The sequence below is a fragment of the Lampetra planeri genome, chromosome 41, assembly GCF_965212315.1.
Source record: "Lampetra planeri chromosome 41, kcLamPlan1.2.h2, whole genome shotgun sequence".
Taxonomy (NCBI): domain Eukaryota; kingdom Metazoa; phylum Chordata; class Hyperoartia; order Petromyzontiformes; family Petromyzontidae; genus Lampetra; species Lampetra planeri.
The window spans coordinates 6346506-6368065 of NC_136147.1; the positions used below are offsets into that span (position 1 = coordinate 6346506).

A 21560-nucleotide genomic window follows, 5' to 3' on the forward strand; every position below is an offset into this window, starting at 1 on the left:
CCTGGGAAAAGGGACGATGGGAGGGAATTCCAAAGTCGAGCAATGCGCGGGGGGAGAAGTGGAGAGTGAAGTGACGTCTACCTGCAGCAGTGTGGTGGTTGCACGCAGTCTCTCTGGCCACTGCTGCAGTGATGCTGGCAGTGCGTGCGTGCTGTGAGTCATTCGAATCAGGGTGCTTCACTTACAACAATCAACAGAACACGAATACGACATCGCCATCATCATACGCAGATTGATAGATCAATAAATTGCAGGCATGAATGCAGCGTGTTTGTGTTGGCTAGACTGTTGGCCTTAATAGACGCTCGCTAACAGCACTCATGCACTCCACATGGAGCAACAGAAATGAGGCGGATCTGCCTCTGTTCTGTAAACGGTCTCAATATCATTGTGACGTCCTGCAAATGCTGTATTGGAATGGAAGTAGTTGTATGCGTTACCAGCTCAGACTCTGTGCCAGGATAGTGGACAACAAGCACACACAAGTCTACACGTACAGCCCTTTTGTCAATCCACTGCTGGATGAGGGCCTCTCCATGCCAAATCGGTAAGTAGGGGCCGGTCATTTGACCAAACAATCAGTAAGGCACCACATCTAGAGCTGAGTTATACGTTGTGATTGTACTGCGTTGGCAGTGGTGTACGAAGCACAAATAACATTCGACAAAAAACAATTCCTCAACACATCCCTCAATAACAGTGGCCTTAAAAAGAAGGAATATATGATAGGCGACGTTTAGAGTAATGAACCTTCTGTACAGCGGAGATGCAAAATGTGCTGTGCAAAACGGGCATTGCCTGTAATACACTGTACTGTTTCTCTGTAGGGAAGTGATAGCTATAAATATACAAATGCATGCACCATATGTACACACACATATGGTGCATGTGCAACACGACAAATCATTGCCCCAAAGAAACTTCAAGTAAGATGTAGCCAAGCAAAATTCACACAGAAACAGTACAAACATGTGGAAACTTGCATGCTTACGCAGAAACGTGCATGCATACATACACATACATACACATACGCACATGCATAACATCGTGCATGAACACACATACAATAAACACCACGTGATCATCATAATATAGGTCACTCAATACCTCATTTAAACATACATGCATGCATACATAAAGAGTAAAACATATACGTGTTTATACTGGTAGGAACCTCCTGGTTACACCAGCCCACAGGGGATTATTGTGTCCGTCGTGCAGGGAGGGGCTGGGTGGGGAGGGAAGGGTGGGGAGGGGCTGGGTGGGGAGGGTGGGGAGGGGCTGGGTGGGGAGGGTGGGGAGAAGCTGGGTGGGGAGGATGGGGCTGGGGCTGGGTGGGGAGGGGCTGGTCACCGCGTGGTGCCCTTATAAAACTCAACGTTTAACCTACTCACGCCGGGTTGTGCCCGCCCTCACAGTCGGGTATATTTGCGGAATACACCACGCCGCCGTTGACCCTGGCCATTGACCGAGCAACCCAACGTTCCTACCAGCTCCCTCCGCAGGAATGTGTTTACATACACAGTAAACCATACGTGCATATGTGTGAACACACATGCAAACGTATGAATGCGCACATATACACGCATGTCGTATGGGTGTGTCAAATACATTGACATGCACAATGAAACACATTCACACGTGTACTCTGTTGCGTAGACAGATACTTGTGTGTACACGCATGCACATCCACACCATCTTGTGTATACACATGCGTGTACATGCACATATGCACACATCTACGCCTTCTTGTGTACGTGTGCGTCAGACAGTCAAATCTGTATACACACATCATTAGGTCTGTGTACTTGTGTGTATCACGTACACGCGCAGTTAATAATAATAAATAAAGATAAAGATCCCCTGTATAGCCTTAACAGACTGTAGGGACAAGTGCTGTTAGCGAGCACCTATGAAGGCCGGAACGGTATACGAGGGGGTGGGTGGCCAGCACCACGCCCGACCGCCTTTATCTCCCTAGTGGCGATGTTTACACACCGCACCAGGTACTCATTTGATGCTGAGTCGACCTAGGGGAGGCCCGGGACCGGTTCACATAATCGTCACTGATGTTGCAGTTACACACACACACTCACACGTTGCTCAGATAAACACGCACGTCCACATGCAGGCTGCTCAGGTGCAGTCAAATGCAGTCAAATGCAGCGAGGTGCACGCAAGGTGAGTCTCACCTGTGTCATGATGTCGGGACTTCCGAGTCCTTGCGGTGGCGTCACGTCCATGATCGATCCTGCGGCTTCTGCAGCCTCGCCAAAGTCTGTCTCTCTCCCTTACACCACCACCACCAGCACCACCGCCGCCCACCACCACTACCACCAGCACCACCGCCGCCAACCACCACCACCACCTGCGCTCTGTCCCCTCCTTCTCTTCTTCCCCGATGCCGCAGCCCGGTGATGATGATGATGATGGAACCCGAGCCAGGAATTGCGCACCGAGAGAGATGATGGGAGACCTGACGAACTGGCCGGCCAGCTGGCTAACTCACTTGCTATCGATCCAGCTCGCTGGATAGCTGATGAGGATGTATGTCTGGCTATCTGGCTGGGTGTTTGGTAGCTAGCAGGCTAAGCTAGCTACGAGGCTGGCTAACGGGCTTGGCTAGCCAGTGAGCTGTACGGGCTGGCTAACGAGCTGTCCGTCTGGCTATCTGGATGGTTGTTGGCTGGTTTGTCGAATGGAAGAGGGAGTCACTCACTCGCTCACCGGTGCTGCCTCCCGCGCACGCAAGCGGCACGGAGAGACGGCGCAGACCACGGCGTGCGACCGGCGCGCAGACGATTTTGTCTGCCGAGAGGAGGAGGCGGAGTTATGGGGGTGGTGGGAGCGAGGGGCGGGGTGGGTGACGTGAGGTGGTACGGCGATGGGATGTGACGGGGTGTGTGAAGACGACACAGGGGGTTGGTGAATGATGGAACGGGCTGTGATGGTGTGCGTTAGACTATTGGGTGTGGTGTGCGAGAGAATGGGGTGTGATGGTGTGTGAGAGAATGGGGTGTGATGGTGTGTGAGAGAATGGGGTGTGATGGTGTGTTAGACTATTGGGTGTGGTGTGCGAGAGAATGGGGTGTGATGGTGTGTGAGAGAATGGGGTGTGATGGTGTGTGAGAGAATGGGGTGTGATGGTGTGTTAGACTATTGGGTGTGGTGTGCGAGAGAATGTGGTGTGATGGTGTGTTAGACTATTGGGTGTGGTGTGAGAGAGTGGTATGTGATGGTGTGTGTTAGTCTATTGGGTGTGGTGTGTGAGAGAATGTGGTGTGATGGTGTGTTAGACGAATGGGTGTGGTGTGATAATGGGGTGTGATGGTGTGTGTTAGACTATGGGGTGTGGTGTGCGAAAGAATGGTGTGTGATGGTGTGCGTTAGACGATTGAGTGTGGTGTGCGAGAGAATGGTGTGTGATGGTGTGTTAGACTATTACACAGCTGCGCCTAATTTACCTTTATATTGAGATGGTGAAAGAACAAAAGTGGGCCCAAGCCCACTTACCTACTGTTTCTAGATTTGAAGCTTTCGTGACTGCAAGGATTCATATTCTTAGGTTTTTTTCGAAAAATTACCTACTGATCTTAAATTAATGTCTCGAGCTTACCCATGATCTCTAATTCATGTGGCCTCTTTCTGTCTAAGGGTAATTCCAAGCGAGACTGCATCTTGGCTTTTCAGGTTTTGCACCATTTTCTTCATCGACGTCCGTGTTTCTGAGCCACCTTTCAGCAGCACAAAGAACACGATTTGAAACGTACTGCAAGGCAGTTATCTAAACACACTCCCAACTCGTCCTTTCCACACATTTCATAATTTATATTCCAGTCCACCCTCATCAAGAATGCACATACTCTTGGTGTTTTTCAGTCGTGTCTCTCCAAATAGATATCATTCGTTGAGCTTTTTGGCGTCATCTGGTCCAACCCATGTGCGACTAGGCTCTAAGGAAAGCTGTCTCGGGTGTGGACCAATCAACTTCAAGGAGAGTGCACATTATCAGAGTTATGTTTTTGCTTGCATTATGACTGCAGGTATTGTGGTCAATGCAAACATTACTCCTTGTAAAAAAGGTGTCAGTTTTGTTGCCAGATAGAAGGGTAAAAAACCAATTATCATTCGTTGAGCTTGTTTATGACTTTAGTTCATATTCATCTTGAGACTTGATTTTGAATATTCGTGCTTCATTGCTGTTACTTCATCCTGTGTTTCGCTTTTGTAATATTGGTGACCCAGGCCTCTTTAGTTCTCGCCTATTTAAATTCCAACTAATTGATGCTTATAGATCTCGCCTTGACTCAAGGCGTTGACCATCGTAAAAAAAACCGGTGACAGAACAGAATGATTGAGATGGTAGGGGCGTGCTAGAAGCATTGCGGAATGAGTGGCAGTGATAGAGGGGCGGCACCTTCGGGATCACGAGAGGGTTGGGGAGGAGACAGCAACGAGTGGAAGGGCGAAATAAGGGAAATAATGAATATAATTTTAAACAAACCAAGGCCGAAACAGATCAAACATTTTTTTCTCTAACCCCTCCCTCTCTCTCTGCCTCCGCCCCCCTCTGTCTATTTAAGGCCTCGCCACAGAGACGATCTCCCTCTCTGTGCCCGTGTTACTCTCTCTCTCTATGTATCTTGGTGATATCTGTCTGCTTATATGTCTGTCTATAGTTTTCTGGTTAGATTTTTTGTTGCTATTTCATTTATACCTGATGATGATTGCTTGTGTTGCAATCGAAACGTCGTATGCTAGTATTTAATTTATTATTTTATCTTTATACGTGACTTTACCAAAAGAACCAAATAATAATTCCTGCAGTCACGAAAGCTCCAAAATTAAGATCAAACATCGCAAAACCATAAATACATAAAACATTTCTAAATCATGGCAGCTATACTGATATATGAAAATGAACGTGCCATGCTTTCACACAAAGTATGCAGTGACCGCATATTTTTCGCAAAAAATGTGGACGCGAGGAACAATGGATGAATGAGAATGGAGAAACTGTGCACCTCGGGATTTTTATCGGAGTTATTAAATCGATCAATGGGAACAATATAACGGGATGGTGTGTTAAGACTGGGATTCGTGCGCTCGACTGATAACCGGTGTGTTATGGCGAGATGGTGTACGAGAGTATGTTGGTGAATTCGTTCGGCTTGCTGGAATTATAAATGAAGATGTCGTGTAACTTGGTGAATGTGTTACACTGGGCTCATACGGTTGCACTCGTGGGGTTTAAGTGTGGCCGGTGTGTGCATAATTGTTAAAAAAAGATTCGGACAATTTTTTTAAGATAACCGAATATAGAGGTTAAAGTTACTTTGTAACCGAACGTAGCCAACCGTGCTAATCGGAGGTGCGTGGAAGACCTAAACGCAAAAATATACAAGCACGTCTTCTCTGAGATGAAATTATTTTATATTTCTCCATCAGCACAGTTCCATCAACAATGCCACATCGCAAATGCCCTCTTGTGGTCAAGGATGATTGAGGCTCGTAGGTGTCCTAAATACAATTAATTCTCCCTCATTAATTATTCAGACATTTGCTAATTACATGCTCGAACTCCTGATACTGCGTCAGTTATGAGGCTTATTTTGACCATACTTCACCAAAATGACCAGTTATTGAAGGGCGAGGGGCCAGGACCATTTAAGATTTTGGCCAGGGTTGGGAATCGAACTCAGGTTGGCTGGTTCATGACACCTTTCTCCGACTTCGCCTACACCCATTGACACACGGTGGTTAAACACAGGCAGCAAAAGGCATGAAGGTTTGCCGAGGAAGGAATCAGTCAGTCTTCATATACTATACGGAATTTATTTCTAAACTTTAACTGTACACGGTGAATGCCCTCACACGCAAAAAATAAATGTCAAAAAGGAATTGGTCAAACGTGTAAGATGGATTAAACTCGTATCTTGTTACAAAACACGTTTTAGAAAATATTAAATACTGTAAAGTGACAAGGTACCTTAAGGGGCGGTTTATAAACTGGAATAAAATAATATGCGGTACATCAGAAGATTCCCGCAGGCACTACATGACAAAACCAAACTATAAATAAAATGAACAAAATTTACTTTTGCTTTAATTATAATTGATGAAAGCTACCATTCCAAAATTGTGTTCTCGCAATTGAGGCTTCCCAGCCCACCGCAGTAAACGTTTCCAGTTACACTCGATCAATGAAAAAGACCCTGGCAGCAGTTGCGGATACTTGATACTCAAATCGCAAATTGAAACATCTCCGGTGTGGAACATATAACGGCTCAAATCCCGATTCACAAATACGATAAAAAAAACCATCACAGCAGCGATACAAGACTCTGCTACTCCTGATCCAATTATTTAGCTCAACCACATCAATGTCAAATTGCAGTTGCTCTACCTCAACATCAGCCAAATAAAAATAACGAAAACGATTGGAAAACACGAAGCCCAACTGCGGTGGAGTGGGTGAGGATGTGAGGAGAGATGTTTGTGAAACCCAATGCATAATTGCCCCAATGAACCTGAAAAATACCGCAATATGGAGGGGACACGTTTGTGTTTGTACATTTGATTGTTTGCATGAGCAATGGTTTCCCCAGATGTGGAACCTATTCCTTTGAGGGCCCAAAAGTAATTTCAAATAATTTTGGGGAGGCGGTAAATTAAACGAACAAAGCTTTGTTCGAACTAATAATAACGCAATAACACGTGCGTGTCAACCCAACACAAACAGGCCCGAGCAGTGACCGAGCGTGGCTGTAAAATTAGAAACGGTTTGGCAAGTCGAATACATTCCCTCTCTAAGTACCCAATTCGCGAGGCCAAGATGTATGTAAGCGGAATTCCTTTCGCACCGTACGTAGCCAACCGTGCGGGTGAAGGACAAACTGAACACAAAAACCAGCTCCAAAGAAATGAAGTAAGATGCTCGCAGTGACAGATTGAACCGCCTCTACGGGGAGGATTTCCACACAACTCAGACATAGCTTCAAACGAGAAGATGGATGCAAAATTTAGCAATCTTTTGAAGGATGTGATCAACCAGGTAAAGTGTTAACTGTTGTGTTAGCCGACTGAGTTGCATTACATTTCAAAATTTTGTTACGTATGATATCTAAGCTTCCTTTTCTTTTTTCTCTCACCCCTCCCTCCCCCTCTCGGATCTATATGATGCCTTGTCACAACGGCATGCTTCTCTCTCTCACCTCAAGACGATTTGCTTGTTATTGCGATCGAAACGTCGTGATCTATTATTTATTTTCCCATCTACGTGACTTACCGAAAGAACCAAAGAGTATTAATTCCTGCAGTCACGAAAGCTTCAAATCAAGATCGTCTGGGGGATGTTTTGAAGTTGTAGGCTTCAATGTGGCTATTGGGCTGTATGAAATGTAAGTCTATGTCATCCACCTCCAGTTACAGCGGCGTGGCTACGATGCATATATGCAAGGCCCCTTTGCCAATCCACTGCTGGATGGCCTCCTGATGCCGTGCCAGTCTTTGGGGGTTGTTTGACCACCGTACTTGACCAAAATGATCAGTGCGGGTTGATAAAAGAGGCTTAGAATGAGTTCAAGTATCACTTGCCACTGATTCTAGCCATAGTTGGGAATTGAACAGAGGTTACTGGGTTCCAGAGGGTAGTGTTCTGCGTATTAATAGGAAAAAAAGAATTGGGTTAAATATAAATGTGTTGTTAAACCCGCCACCACCCAACACACCCAATTAGTAAAGTATGTAGCGTAACCAACAGATGCCCATTTGTTACTAGTACAGCAAAACAGTGTGTTGTAGATTCCAAGAACACAGGATGAGATGTTACTATCCTTTGTGCAAGCACTTCCAAGAGTTCATGAACAGTGAGCCTGGTGAAATTTGGGGAGCGCATCGTCAGTAGTGAACCTTTGGTTCCTAGGGTGTTTCGGCCTTTCACACTATACACCCTCCCCAAAGGCGGCCAGCGACAAGGTGATCAATCCTACGCTTGCGTCCCATTCCCAATTAGTCATAGGAGTTGCCTTGTTGTTGATAGCCAACTACAACATTTACAATTCGAGTAGAACATTTCTCCATTAATTACAATGAGACTCATCAGGCGACAGCCAGATTTATAAAGAAATTCTCCCGTTTCGGTCTTAAATAGAGAGATAAATGTGACGTCGTCACTTGTGAGCCAATCAGGAACGAAGACCAGAGGGGGAGGGAGTTAATGTATGCATATAAATTACAATAAATTACCGACATGTAAAACAAATGTATAATGCAATTTATTTATCCGGGAAAACCTTATCAAGTCTCAAGGCTCTTGCAAGAGATTTTTAGCCAATTCCTTTTTGAATAGTATTCTGCATGTGGGAGGAAACGGGAGGGTGCAGAGGAAACCTACGGATACCTCGGGGATAACACTCAATGGTCTTTCTCAAGAGGGATTCACGGGACCAGGCGCTGTACACAGCCATCTCCTGGCCACCTTGCAGGCCAATTTGATTGTCAGGCGGTTTTGCTTTATAGGTGACTGTATGTTTGTTCCAACTTCTTTCGTACCGCAAGTAGCCAACCGTGCTAATTGGAGATGCGGGGGAAAGGCAACACGTTAAACACAAAAAGCGGTTGTCAAGAAAAGAGTTTTCGATATAGATTTTTACTAGAAATGATGACAAATCTGGAGGGGTGGCAATCCGCCTGTCGAAGTAGTTATACAGCGTGTAGTTGGTGAGTTTTTAATTGGGTTTATTTATGTTTCTTGTTTCTCGTATTTTGCCTCTTGCCCTTAGCAGCTCCCTTCTTCGCGCCCTTCACCAGGCCCTTGAACTGGCCCTGCATCTTCGCTCTTTTTCTGCAGGAAACGATCGTGAGACAGGGGCGACACGAGGACACATGCACGCGTACGTTAAAAACACGAGCATGTACAATGCATTTCATCTCCTCTTGGGCCGTTTCTCTCGGACGCCCAGATCGTCTATTTAAAACTCGATTTACTGTAACGCGCAAGTTAATTTAGTTTATTTAGCGTTATTGATCGGAATACATATTACAAAATCAATGATCAGATTGTCGATGCACACGTTTAAATGTCAAATACCATACAACCCTTGCGCGTCTTCGTATCTGTAAAACTGTACCATGGAGGGGACTGCTGAGCCCTGACGCTGGTGCCTTACAATTGGTTGCTGCTCAACCAATGACGTCGCAGCGCCGCCTCTTGCTGTGCGCGCGTGGGAACATTTGCGCGAGCCAATCGGTTCAACCCTTCCTAAAATCTGTCTGGATTCAATTGCCCATCCAACAATTGAAAAAATATATTATAATTAACAGGTTTTTGTTTGGGTTAGATTGCGTAACCCACGACCACCACCTAACACATCCAATTAGTAAGGTTTGTCATGGAAACAAAACGTGCAAATTAGTTACTACTTCAGTAAACCCACAACTTTAACAATTTGAGTGAAATTCCACTGGAAATTATAACCAGCTTCATCAGGTTATTAGCCAGAATTAAACTTATTAACAATAGCCTTACCCCTCAATTGCAGATGAATACAAATTTACAAAACCACAATGGTAATTTTCTTTTTCAAATGGCACACCTTCGGTTCAGCTGTCCCTTGTCGAGCGGGACGTAGGCATAGGGATCCGGTTTTCCCTTCCTCTTTACATCTCCGGCTGCTCTCTGCGGGTCGCAAGAAACGAGCACGTACGTACCCACACGCACACGCGATCTCACATTAGCGCGATGCAAGGGGGGGGTTACACGCAATGTGCATGGCTGGATTGAATTACACAACATTGATTTTCTGATCGACTCGTATGCCATCCACTCTTTGCTAATAGTGGCCATCTGCTATTGTATGCAGATCATTTGCCAGCCAAGCCTATCATGCCAGGTAACTTTAGTAGCCCTGGTCGACTCAGCCTTAAATGAGTACCTGGTACGCTGTGTAAACATCAGTACTGAGACAAAGTGCGGTCGGGCGTAGTGTTGGCCACTCACCCCCTCGTGTGTCGTGCTGGCCTTCGTAGGTGCTACTCGCTAACAGCACTTGCCCCAACAGTCTGTTAAGGCTAAATAGAGGGGGGTGGGTCTTTGTCTTTGGTATGCGAGTGTGCTTGCGTCTGTACGAACCTTCAAATGCATGCGCATGTGAGGACGAGCGTATGAACATGCAAGTGTGCGAATGCGCGTGTAAATATGCAAGTGTGAGAACATGCGGAAAGTTGTGTGAACAGGAGCATGCGAGAGTGAGCGAGTGTGGTCCGTATGTAAAGGTGCGAGCGTGTGTCCGAGCGAGAGGGCAAGCATGAGAGGGAGCACAAACACGCTCACGAGCATGCGTGCAAAACTTGCCTTGGATTTATACGCGGCTCCAAATCCGGGAGCTTCTTTCTTCCCGCGCACGGCACGGTGGATACCACTTCCACCAGCTGCAAGCAGAGAAATGATTCAGCTCACGGCAGGACCACGTGTCAGAGAACATCGAGAAAACCACAGGACCTTCCAGTGGAAACCATCGCTGTGGACGCGTTAGCGCACCTTTGTATCTGGGCTCATCAGCGCCATCGTCTCCGTCATCGTCCTTCGACGCCAGCTTCCTCTTCCTGTTGCTCGAATTCTGCATGGGACACCAACCCGCCGCCACCATGGGCCGTTAGCGATGGCATCGAGATGGGCATTCACCGCACAGTAGTCACCCGCCATCGTCACCCGCCACCCCTCCCAAAAACCTTCGTTCTTTATTTTTCAGCAAACTGTGGGAAATGTGCCCAAAATCTCTTGTAGATTTTCTTTAAAGACAAGTCCAGAAACTAAATTAGGTGGTGTAATACAGGCTTCCCTAGCTTTATGTGCTGTATATGCGGCGAGCCTATTTGTTCCGAAAATCCGCTGTATGATGCGGTTTGAATAAATTCTGTGTGTGGCTATGCGGTTGGTCGTGGGACAATATTGTGTGTGTACTGTGTGTGTGTGTACTGTGTGTGTGTGTGTACTGTGTGTGTGTGTGTACTGTGTGTGTGTGTACTGTGTGTGTGTGTACTGTGTGTGTGTGTACTGTGTGTGTGTGTGCACTGTGTGCGTGTACTGTGTGTGCACTATGTGTGCGTGTACTGTGTGTGTGTACTGCGCGCTACTCAGCAGGCAGCCGTCTCCTCGTGCGGTTTCGCTTTGTGTGCCCTTTTGCTGCAATGCATCTACGACTTCCGTTAATAGCGAGGAGGTCTGTATCTCAAAGCGGTGCGGTGCTCGTGTTGCTCATCATGGAAAGACCATGACTGATGACAATGGCAATGACTGTATGACGTTGACCCCGACCAGGATTTGAACTTGTGATCTCACGATTGATTGAGGCCCATGTGCCCTACCGACCGAGCTACGCCTCGGCTATATAAAATGACAGCACATTGTCCGAATAATAAGTTTTCCTTTCTTAATTAAACATCTCACACTGCCACTTATTAATCGTTTCGTGCAGATTAATTGCGTTCCCTCGTTAGCGAGCGGCCGAGCAGCGTACAGTTTAATTAAAACCTCTCACCTTTCGCATGCCGACCTCCGCCATCATATCCGCGAGCTCCTCGTCCTCGTCCACTGTCGCGACACACACGCAAGCGTCAGCCGTCTCGTGCACACAAGCACACCCCGATCGCGACGGCGGCATCATTATTCATTAGCATTCATCGCCAGCAGCGATGATTAATCCACTGCTGGATAGAGATTCCTCTGGTACAGAAATGGAAAGCTTCTAGAAGCACATAGTCAAAAAATGTGTTAAATGATGTAGGAGCCAGAGGACATCCCTGTCGCACCCCAAGGTGAACAGGGAATGGCTCCGACTCCCGGCCACGTAGCTTTACCCAGGCCTGCTCACCATCATGAAGGTCCTTAATAATTGTGAGCAGAGAGTCAGGGACTCCAAAAGCACAAAGAACAACCCAGAGCCCAGGCCTATTGATGGTATCATAGGCTCTGACCATGTCAATAAACAAGAGATGTAGGTCCTGTTGGGATTCCCTACACCTCTGCTGTAGCAGCCAGACAAAAAATATGGACCACCCTGGCCTGAAACCACATTGGGGCACTGCAAGCTTCTTCTCAGTGTGCCTAGCAAGGTGAAATTTAATCATCTTTGCCAGAACCTTTCCCGGCACACGAGGGAGATGCCCCTGTATTTGCTACAGTCTGTGCGGTTCCCCTTCTTAAAGAGGACCACCAGTGCATCCATCCAATCCTGCGGAACACGTCCAGTGGTCCAGACAGTTATTACGTCATACACACACACACACACACCTCATCAAATACTTATCAGTGTTGAGGCCTGGTTAGTCGTTGGATTTAGTTTGAAAACTCATTTCTTGAGAACAGATTATTGTGTTTAGTTTATTGTCCTTCCCCCGCACTTCAGATTAGCACAGATGGCTACGTGCGGTGCGAAAGAGGTTCACAACATGCACTCGCACACACATCAATTACCTTGACCCCTTTTCTTCTTCTTCATCTTTTCCTCCTCTTCCTCCTCGTCTCGGATGATGAGACGTCCATCAGAAGAGAACTTGAAGTCGTGCTTTACGTGACTGCGCTGGTTTTGCTCAGGTTTGGTGGCTGAGACAGGTATCCACACAAAGACATGAACACACATTAACATGTGTCAACCTGACATAACATTATCCAAAAACCTACCTTCTTGCCTATTATAACTCACCATAAACCTTACCCATGTACAGTAAAACCTTGGATTGCGAGCATAATTCGTTCCGGAAACGTGTTTGTAATCCAAAGCACTCGTATATCAGTTGTGATCACGTGACGCTCGGCAGACAAAGCGTATACACGCACTACTCATATTACAAGACCTCGCTCGTTTATGAAATTAATATTTCTTTAAAAAAATTGCTCGTCTTGAAAAACACTCGCAGACCAAGTTACTCACAATCCAAGGTTTTACTGTAATCTTTCCTACGAGCCAGAAATCCCACCACAAAGTCAACCATTCCTCCCAGTTATATTGCTTACCCTTAACCCTACCCACCAAAACCACGTTGTTTACCGGTGTTTAACCAGGGCAAGGTCTCGCCATGTAATCGCTGAATTCAATCGCAATGTTCACGGTCGAAGACTTTCTCGAGAGGGGGGTCTGCACTTGGGATGTTTGGCCAATGACGATGATGAGAGATCGAGCAAACTAGAGAACACGGAGAAAACCCTCACGTGAATATGAGGTGTAATCCTTAACAACCCCAGCCACCTCGCAAGCCCACGGACAGCAACCATTGGTAAGCCCTGGGGGAGCTCATTCACCCAACTATAGCCCTTTGAGCTATACAACTCTTTCTCAGAAGTAACCTTGCCAAAAATGACAGCTCAACGAAGTGGCTTCTCATGTTGAAATGTATAGCAGCCAAAGACTCTAAACGCACATTTCAAAATTTGGAGGGAGCAACCGGAGGACCCGGAGAAAAATCCACAAGACCAAGGGGAGAGAAAGAGAACATGCAAACTCCAAATATACAGCAGGGCATCAAGGGTGGGGATTGAACCCACGACCTTCTGCATACCAGGCGAGGTAGTCAACATCTCGCCACAAAACACGAGATGGTGTCGGGATAGGGGAGTGGTGGGGGTGGTGGGAGTTTGGCGTAAATTACCCAGGACTCTCTGCGCCACGCTCGGGTCGAGGAAGTCAAGCGGCTCGTCGCCCTCGCCTTCCTGCAGCCAGGCCTTTGCGGCTTTCGGGGCCTTCTTGCCGCCCCGGCCTGCAGACTCCTCCCCCTTGCCACCCTCCGGCTCAGAGTCGCTGTCAGCCAGCAGCTGATCCACACTGCGGAGCGCAGGACACAAAGCAGCATGGGGTAAAGATCAGGACGGGACACCAAGTCGAGCGATTCAGTAATATTTTTTAAACATTGTTGCCAAGTTGAAAATATCCCCCCTCTAGTACACGATTATTGCGGGCAAGTTATTGAAAAAACGAAAACTATTTTTTATTCTACCAGGTTAGCACCACTGAGCAATTTTAGCTCTTTCAGAAGCGACATGGCCACAAATGACAGCTCAAAGAAGTGGCTTCTCATGTTGAAATGTATAGCAGCCAAAGACTCTAAACGCACATTTCAAAATTTGGAGGGAACAACCGGAAGACCCGGAGAAAAATCCACAAGACCAAGGGGAGAGAGAGAGAACATGCAAACTCCAAATATACAGCAGGCGTCAAGGGTGGGGATCGAACCCACGACCTCGTGTACACCAGGCGAGGGAGTTAACATCTCGCCATCGGTACGTCTTGACAAAGCGGGCGACGAGTCAACTTACTTGTCCCGGATGCTGCTGCGCCTGGACTTAGCGTCGTCCGCGTCTCCGTCATCATGATCGTCGTCATCGTCACCGCCCGCATGCCCCAGAGCACGGCTCTTGCGCGCTCGCTCCTCCGCCTTGCGGATGTTGACAAGCACCTTGTGGTACGTCTCCGGCACCATGCTGTCGATCATCTCGTAGCTGCCCATGCGTGCGCACACACACACACACATACAGTGTTCTATTTAGTATCCTTGATGATGATGAAGTGATGATAATGATGATCAGGATCAGAAGATAATGATTATGATCATTTTTATGGTCAGATATTGATGATGATGACGATAATGATCAGAGGATGCTGAAGATTATCAGGTGTTGATGATGAGTGAATAGTGATGATGATGATCATAATATTCAGGTTTGGGAGTTTCACAAATCCATGTAATCCACCAACCCGATCATACACATCCCAAAATGCAAGGCCATAAATAATATACATTCCAGGCAAGGTAAACCCGACCCAGATAATTACACGATAGCAAGACATCTGGAGAAAGTGGTGCACCAATGAACCTGGTGTGCCAAGTTCAATTCCCGGCCTTGGTTACATCAGCGAGATCACCAACTCGCACTGACCAGGATGGCGAAGTATGGTCAAACAAACCCCATTACCAACACTGTGTGAGAAGGATCTCACTCCATCCAGCAGTGGATTGACGAAGTACTGAAAACATGAATGACCTGATTTAAAGCTTTCGTGACTGCAGGGATTCATCTGCTTGGTTCTTTCGGTAAAGTCACGTAGAATGGAAATAATAAAATAATAAAAATACAGCATAATAGAATAATATTTTAAATAAAACATAATTAAAAAATATCATATTATTTATTATGTTTTATGTTTATTATTTTATTATTTCCATTCTACGTGACTTTACCGAAAGAACCACGAAGATAAATGACCTGGCCAGCCAAACCTCTCAGTACAGATTAAACAACCACTACACCTGGCCAATCGTTCACCACAAGAAAAATGGATTTACCAGCTTTGGATTTTTGTTCGACAGTCGATCGTTGGCACGCCGTGACCCGTGGCCGCGCTGCTCTATTTAAAGTCTCAGCACTCACCCGAACTTGCGAACGAGTTTTGTGAAGATGTTCTTGACCTTGGCGCGGAAATGTCTCCTGCTGTCGTCTCGCCAATTAACAATGCCCTCCACCTGTGTGATGTGGACACACACGAGACACACACATATATACACAAACACACACACACACATATATACACACACACACAAACACACACATATATACACACACACACAAACACACATATATACACACACACACAAACATATATACACACACACACAAACACACACATATATACACACACACACAAACACACATACACACGAGACACACATATATACACACACACACAAACACACACATATATACACACACACGAGACACACACATATATACACACACATATATACACACACGAGACACACACACGAGACACACATACACATATATACACACACGAGACACACACACACACGAGGCACACACACACACACGAGGCACACACACACACACGAGGCACACACACGAGACACACATACACACGAGATAAAGATCCTCCGTATGCCTTAACAGACTGTAGGGGCAAGTGCTGTTAGCGAGCACCTATGAAGGCCAGAACGGTACACGAGGGGGTGGGTGGCCAGCACCACGCCCGATCGCCTTTGTCTCCCCAGTGGCGATGTTTACACACCACACCAAGTACTCATTTCAGGCTGAGTCGACCTAGGGGAAGCCCAGGACCGGTTCAGATAATCGTCACTGGTGTTGGCCGTGAGCGGGAATCGATCCCGGGTCACTAGGTTCATAGCGCAGCGCGCTAACCGCTACACTACCGCTCCCCACACACATACACACACACATACACGAGACATACCAAGGCGTTGATTCCCCATTATATGTAAGCGAGCACCTATGAATGCTGGTAGGGCACAAGGCCATAAAGTGGGCAAGCGCCACACACAATCCTAGCTACTAAATTCTTGGGTCTTTCGGTAACGTCACGGAGATAGGTTCATACAAAAATAACTAGAAACTACGACGTTTCAATTGCAACACCCCACCCTCCACGTTTTCCTGAAGACGACCGCTTGTGTTGCGATCGAAACGTCATAGTTTTTTTGTTATTTTCTTTGAACCTATCTACGCGACTTTACCGAAAGACCCAAGAATATTAATTCCTGCAGTCACGAAAGCTTTAAGTCAAGATTTAATCCTAGCTACTGTTGCGTGCCCACTGCTACTCATGTTCAAGTTGCACAAGGTATTACTGTTAGAGCCTCTGACCAAATCAAGAGGAATGCTCCCAATCTCGTCAAATTTCTGGAAGCTCAGCAGGCTGGAGCCTGGTTAGCTCTTCGTCAGGCCGTCAAAATGCACAACAGGTTGTTATAGGCTGCTGCAAGACCACGTGGTGGGGGCCAGCAAAACACATCGTCCACAGTTCAGACATCTGGACCGTGTGGAGTGTAGTGGGCAATGTAGATTAAGATAATTATTAATCTCTTCTTGGTTTTCTCGGTAAAGTCACGTAGAAGGGAAGTAATAAAATAATAAAAATAAAACAATTTTTAATGTTATGTTTTATTTTTATTATTTTATTACTTCCCTTCTACATGACTTTACCGAAAAAACCAAGAAGATGAATCCCTGCAGTCACGAAAGCTTTAAATCGAAAATTATTAATCTCATTATATGGCTATCTGTCGGTTAGGTTACAGTGCGAGTTGGAAAGGGGGGGGGTTGGTGGTGGGGCAGGCGGGGCAGGCGGGGCAGGCGGGGCAGGCGGGGCAGGCGGGGCAGGCGGGGCAGGCGGGCGGGGAAGGTGGCGCCACTTACAATGAGCTGCACGTGCTGCGCCAGCGTGCGCACGTCCGTCACAAAGATGACGACCTTGAGGAACCCGAGTGCCGACTTGACGACGTCACGCGTGTGCGACGACAGCAGCAGGACCACGTTGGACAGCAGCTGAGACAGCACGCTGCCCTCCAGGTGGTCTGCGAGTGGACGGGCGCATTGGTCAGGATCACTTCAGAATGTATGCAGGCGTGCTGAACTTATTTCGCACCGTACGTAGCCAAACGTGCATCTGAAAGCGCATCTCAAAGCATGCGATGCGGTAATAGTCTTTGTTCGATGGCCAGCCAAAAGCCGCTGCTGCTGCGACTGGTCACTAAATTCATGGAGGCAGCGGCACGTGACTAGCAGCCACAGGCATAGCGGAGAGTTATACTGGATGTGGTGTGCTGGATGTAGAAATATTTTCCAGGTCACTGACTTGGACAAGACCCAACTGAACTTGAGCCCTGGGGCCTGCGTGAGAAGGCCGCTGACGAAACAAAACACGCGCGAGTGGGGAAGGAGATCACCGACCTTTGAACTCGAAGAGGATGCGCGTCAGGGCGAGCACGGTGCAGCTGATCATGGTGACGGAGCCGGCAAGGCCAGCGTAGACGAGGGCCAGGTAGCGCCGCAGAGCCTCTGTCCCGGGGAGAGGTCAGCCCACGAGAAGAGAGGTCAACACCGCTCAAACAACAGCGATCATTCTCAGCAAAGGACGCGGCCGAGCACGCGAGCTCGTAACATGGGGGCAATGTCAATAACGCACGGCTGAACTCAAACCCCACACGCATAGGGCCCAATCCATCACACACACTGGGAAAATCAACCTGGCGTAGCTGAAAACAATGGCAATGTCGCAACATTGGTCACATACTGGCAAAGCCAATTATATCACCGGGAAGTCCACCAAGCACAGGTTGGAGTTACGCAGCATACAATGAGGCATCGATTAAAAAACAAATCTCATGCTCCCCATGCTTGCATCAAATAGTACATGTGAGAAGCGGCTATGCCACATGTATGAGAAGCATGAGGAGGATATTATGTTTAGGTCGATGGCATGAACAAAAATCTACAAACAGGACAGTAAAAGTTTTACATAATGGAATATTTTTTTTTACAAAGTACAAACGATATATTATATTACGGTTATACAACCATGACCCCGAATAATAGCAATTTAACAAATCGATAGGGATGGGGGGTGGGGGGAGAGGAGGGGTGGGGGGAGGTAGAGGAGCAGGGGGCAGAAGTTGAATCGTAACAAGCTGAGCTACTAACGCGCACACAAACCAACATGCGCACAGATGAGCTTTGCTGCCAAACGACGATCGCTTAGAACCCAAATCCACAACTGTCGATGGGAAAACTCCCTCCCCTCCCTGCTTAGCATTGAGACTCTGCCCACGTCTTGCGCCGTGTCTTCTCACCTGGTTTGTCGTCGGGCTGGAAGCGCAGGAAAGCGTGGCCTATCTCGGCAAGCAAGTTCAGGGAGCTGGTACGGGCGCTCACCGCCACCTCCTTGGTGCACAGGATGACCTGCAGTGGCGGCACACGGACACCGTCACGTTGGCGTCATACCAGTGACGAAGCCACCGAGGACGCGCCCGGCCTCGTCAGATCTCACAAGGTCAACCAGAGGTGTTGAGCATGGTTAAGTGCACGGATGGGTGACCTCTGGTGCACGCCAGGGTGCTGTAGACGCACGGTTGCGAGGGTGTGTGTAGGTATGTTGAACTCCTTTTGCACCATACGTAGTCAAACACTCTAATCGGAGGTGCGGAGGAATGAACAAACTAAACACAAAAAGCAGTTCTAAAGAAATTAGATTGTTGATCTAGATCTAAAATTGCATAGCTACAGTCGCTTCCTAATATCGGAAGAGCATTCCAGACGGCCGCAGAAGCGCATCTGAAAACGCACGATGCTATGACCATCTTTGTTGGATGGTGAGCTAAAAGCCGCTGCGAGGGTGCTGAACAAAGGACTCAAAAACCCAAAATGCCAAGCAGCTAGCAACAGATTGCACCGTTAAGAATTTCAGATAGTTGACAAGTTTCTTTAATTGAGCATGGTTCTAAGGATTCCCAAGTTTTGCAGTTCGAGTTAAGCAACATCAAGAGTAGTGTGTTCAGATGCCAGAATGGGCATGTCCCCAGAGAGGATTTGCGTTCACTTGCTGGATTTAGTGTGCGGGGATTGACCATCAGTGTGGAGCTCTGGAGTGTTATACCCTGCCGGGTATTTCACGAGCGAGCATCCTCTAGTGGCGCTCATAAAAAGTCAGTTGAAAGTCTTACCTCGGGGATGATGGCCGTCAGGAAGTCCTCCCGATCGGCCGAGAGCTGTTTCACCACCAGGGCCAGGCACTTCAAGCGCGGCTGAAGCGTGCGCACGCAGACACAACAAGTCGTTCGCAAGTCAGTTTTGCCTGGTAACTGTCAGAGCAACAGCTGTTTGCGAGCGCCCGTCATGGTCGACAACGTGCATGACGGGGAAAGTCTGAGATACCATTCCAATAAACATAGAACGTTAAGCCAGCTGTTGCAAACACATGCCCCAGGCGCTCAACGTGGGCTCAACGATGACGCGATGCTGCCCTGAGGTTGCCTGTTTACTCAGACGGATGGCTGCCTTGCGTTCGTTTGAAAATAAACACGTTGTATCGACGCACGCCCTGCCAATTTTCTACAACGGTCGAAGGAGTGGCCTGGTGACTCAGGTGGGGCAAAGCGCCGAGCTGGCACTGCCCAGAATCTGGGTTCAATCGTAGTCAGCCGCCTGCGATTCAATTAGCGAAAAGCACCGCGTGTGAGTAGGAAACCAAGGTATGAATGACCACGCGAGTCTATGGCAGTGTCCTACATTGAGCGACACCTAATGACGTGTTACCAAGGCATACCGAGTAATTCCCTGCGATGCAGCCATTAAACATTATCAAGGTTATGCTTATAATGAGCAATCGCTTATTATAGACTATTCCAAAGCATTGACTATAACAAGTTAAAGGTTACTGTCTATTACCGACAACGAGCAAATCCAGAATTTAAAAAATACAAAATATTGCCCATGGTGACAATTGTGATGCACAAAGTACAGGTTTCTCACTTTATGCTGTAGGAGATGCGTTCCAAGAACACACGCGGTACACACACACAAAGTTGACCCACGTCCGCCCGCATATGCAGCATGAAATCGAACAAAGCAAACTCGCATAGAGCGAGGAAAACCTGTACCACACCTGTGATGTAGACGGTGTGCTATGAGGAAGGGCTATTGCCCACAGTGTCACCTATTATGTGTCCTTTTAAGGCCACACACACAAGGTGCGATTGACAGACCGTGTCGAGTTTGTTGTTGTTAACTGTGCTTGTGCACCACTGCCAATGGCAGCAGCAACAATCGCCAAATCTCGATTTAAAGCTTTCGCGACTGCAGGGATTCATCTTCTTGGTTTTTTCGGTAAAGTCACGTAGAAGGGAAGTAATAAAATAATAAAAATAAAACATAATAAAATAATTCTCATGGCCTGAAGACGGCTGCTTGCGTTGTAGCCGAAACGTCGTGAGAATTATTTTATTATGTTTTATTTTTATTATTTTATTACTTCCCTTCTACGTGACTTTACCGAAAAAACCAAGAAGAATCGCCAAATCATCGACCGCTCCTGGCGAGCGAATCCCAGCAATACACACGACGCCGAGTGCAACGCGGTGTTGTGAGGTGGGGGCATCACCCGCTTGGCAGGGGAGGCGGTGGCACGCAGGGAGGTGAGCAGAGCCTCCTGCAGGGACGCGAGGTGGCCGAGCACAAAGTTCTGGCACGCGGGACGCTCGCCCGCGCACGCCTCCTGCACCACGCGGTACGCCTTCTTCTGCATGCCCACGTCTCGGCTCTACACACACAAAGACAAAGATTTCCCCCCCCACCACATGTCAGCGAGCATCTATTAAGGCTTGCACGGTAAATGCGGGATTGGGTGGTTAGCAAAACGCGCGGCTTCTTTTGTCTTCCACATTGATGATCTTTATATGCAGCACCGGGTAATTTATTATTTTACGGTTGAATCAAGCTAGCAGAGGACCAGATATCCGAGGTTCGTTGTGCAGTACGCCAACCACTACGGCGACCGCTCCCCGCCCGACACAAAGACAAAGATCCCCAAGTACAGCGTTTAACAGACTGTTGGGTCCAGTGCTGTGAGCGAGTAGCACCTATGAAGGCTGAAACGGCACATGAGGAGGTGGGTGGCCAGCATTACACGCCCGGTTGCCTTTGGGCTTCCTCTTGGCGATGTGTACACACCGCACCAGATGCTCATTTGAGGCCGAAT

General features: G+C 47.5%; 2 protein-coding genes across 8 annotated transcripts in view; both read right to left on the reverse strand.

The window, feature by feature from the left end:
- Positions 1–2813, reverse strand: part of LOC144732126 (ankyrin-2-like) — a 252711-nt gene extending 249898 nt beyond the window's left edge. For 4 of the 7 annotated variants that reach the window (XM_078613424.1, XM_078613425.1, XM_078613423.1 and 1 more), the window contains exon 1: positions 2193–2803. In XM_078613424.1, coding sequence (XP_078469550.1) covers positions 2193–2243 — 51 coding nt within the window. In that variant the 5' untranslated portion in view covers positions 2244–2803. Of the gene's footprint in view, positions 1–2192 lie in introns of all 7 variants that reach the window. The other 3 variants (XM_078613421.1, XM_078613419.1, XM_078613418.1) reach the window with 1 other exon arrangement.
- A 3008-nt stretch (positions 2814–5821) lies between these two features.
- The window catches only part of RRP12 (ribosomal RNA processing 12 homolog), a 37723-nt gene continuing 21984 nt past the window's right edge, over positions 5822–21560 (reverse strand). Inside the window, exons 21-34 of the mRNA XM_078613427.1 lie at positions 20964–21122; positions 19528–19608; positions 18658–18766; positions 17759–17866; positions 17225–17382; positions 15425–15516; positions 14312–14494; positions 13648–13820; positions 12476–12604; positions 11541–11593; positions 10541–10619; positions 10355–10431; positions 9597–9679; positions 5822–8845 (exon numbers count right to left, since the gene is read on the reverse strand). Coding sequence (XP_078469553.1) covers positions 8740–8845; positions 9597–9679; positions 10355–10431; positions 10541–10619; positions 11541–11593; positions 12476–12604; positions 13648–13820; positions 14312–14494; positions 15425–15516; positions 17225–17382; positions 17759–17866; positions 18658–18766; positions 19528–19608; positions 20964–21122 — 1590 coding nt within the window. The 3' untranslated portion in view covers positions 5822–8739. The remainder of the gene's footprint in view (positions 8846–9596; positions 9680–10354; positions 10432–10540; positions 10620–11540; positions 11594–12475; positions 12605–13647; positions 13821–14311; positions 14495–15424; positions 15517–17224; positions 17383–17758; positions 17867–18657; positions 18767–19527; positions 19609–20963; positions 21123–21560) is intronic.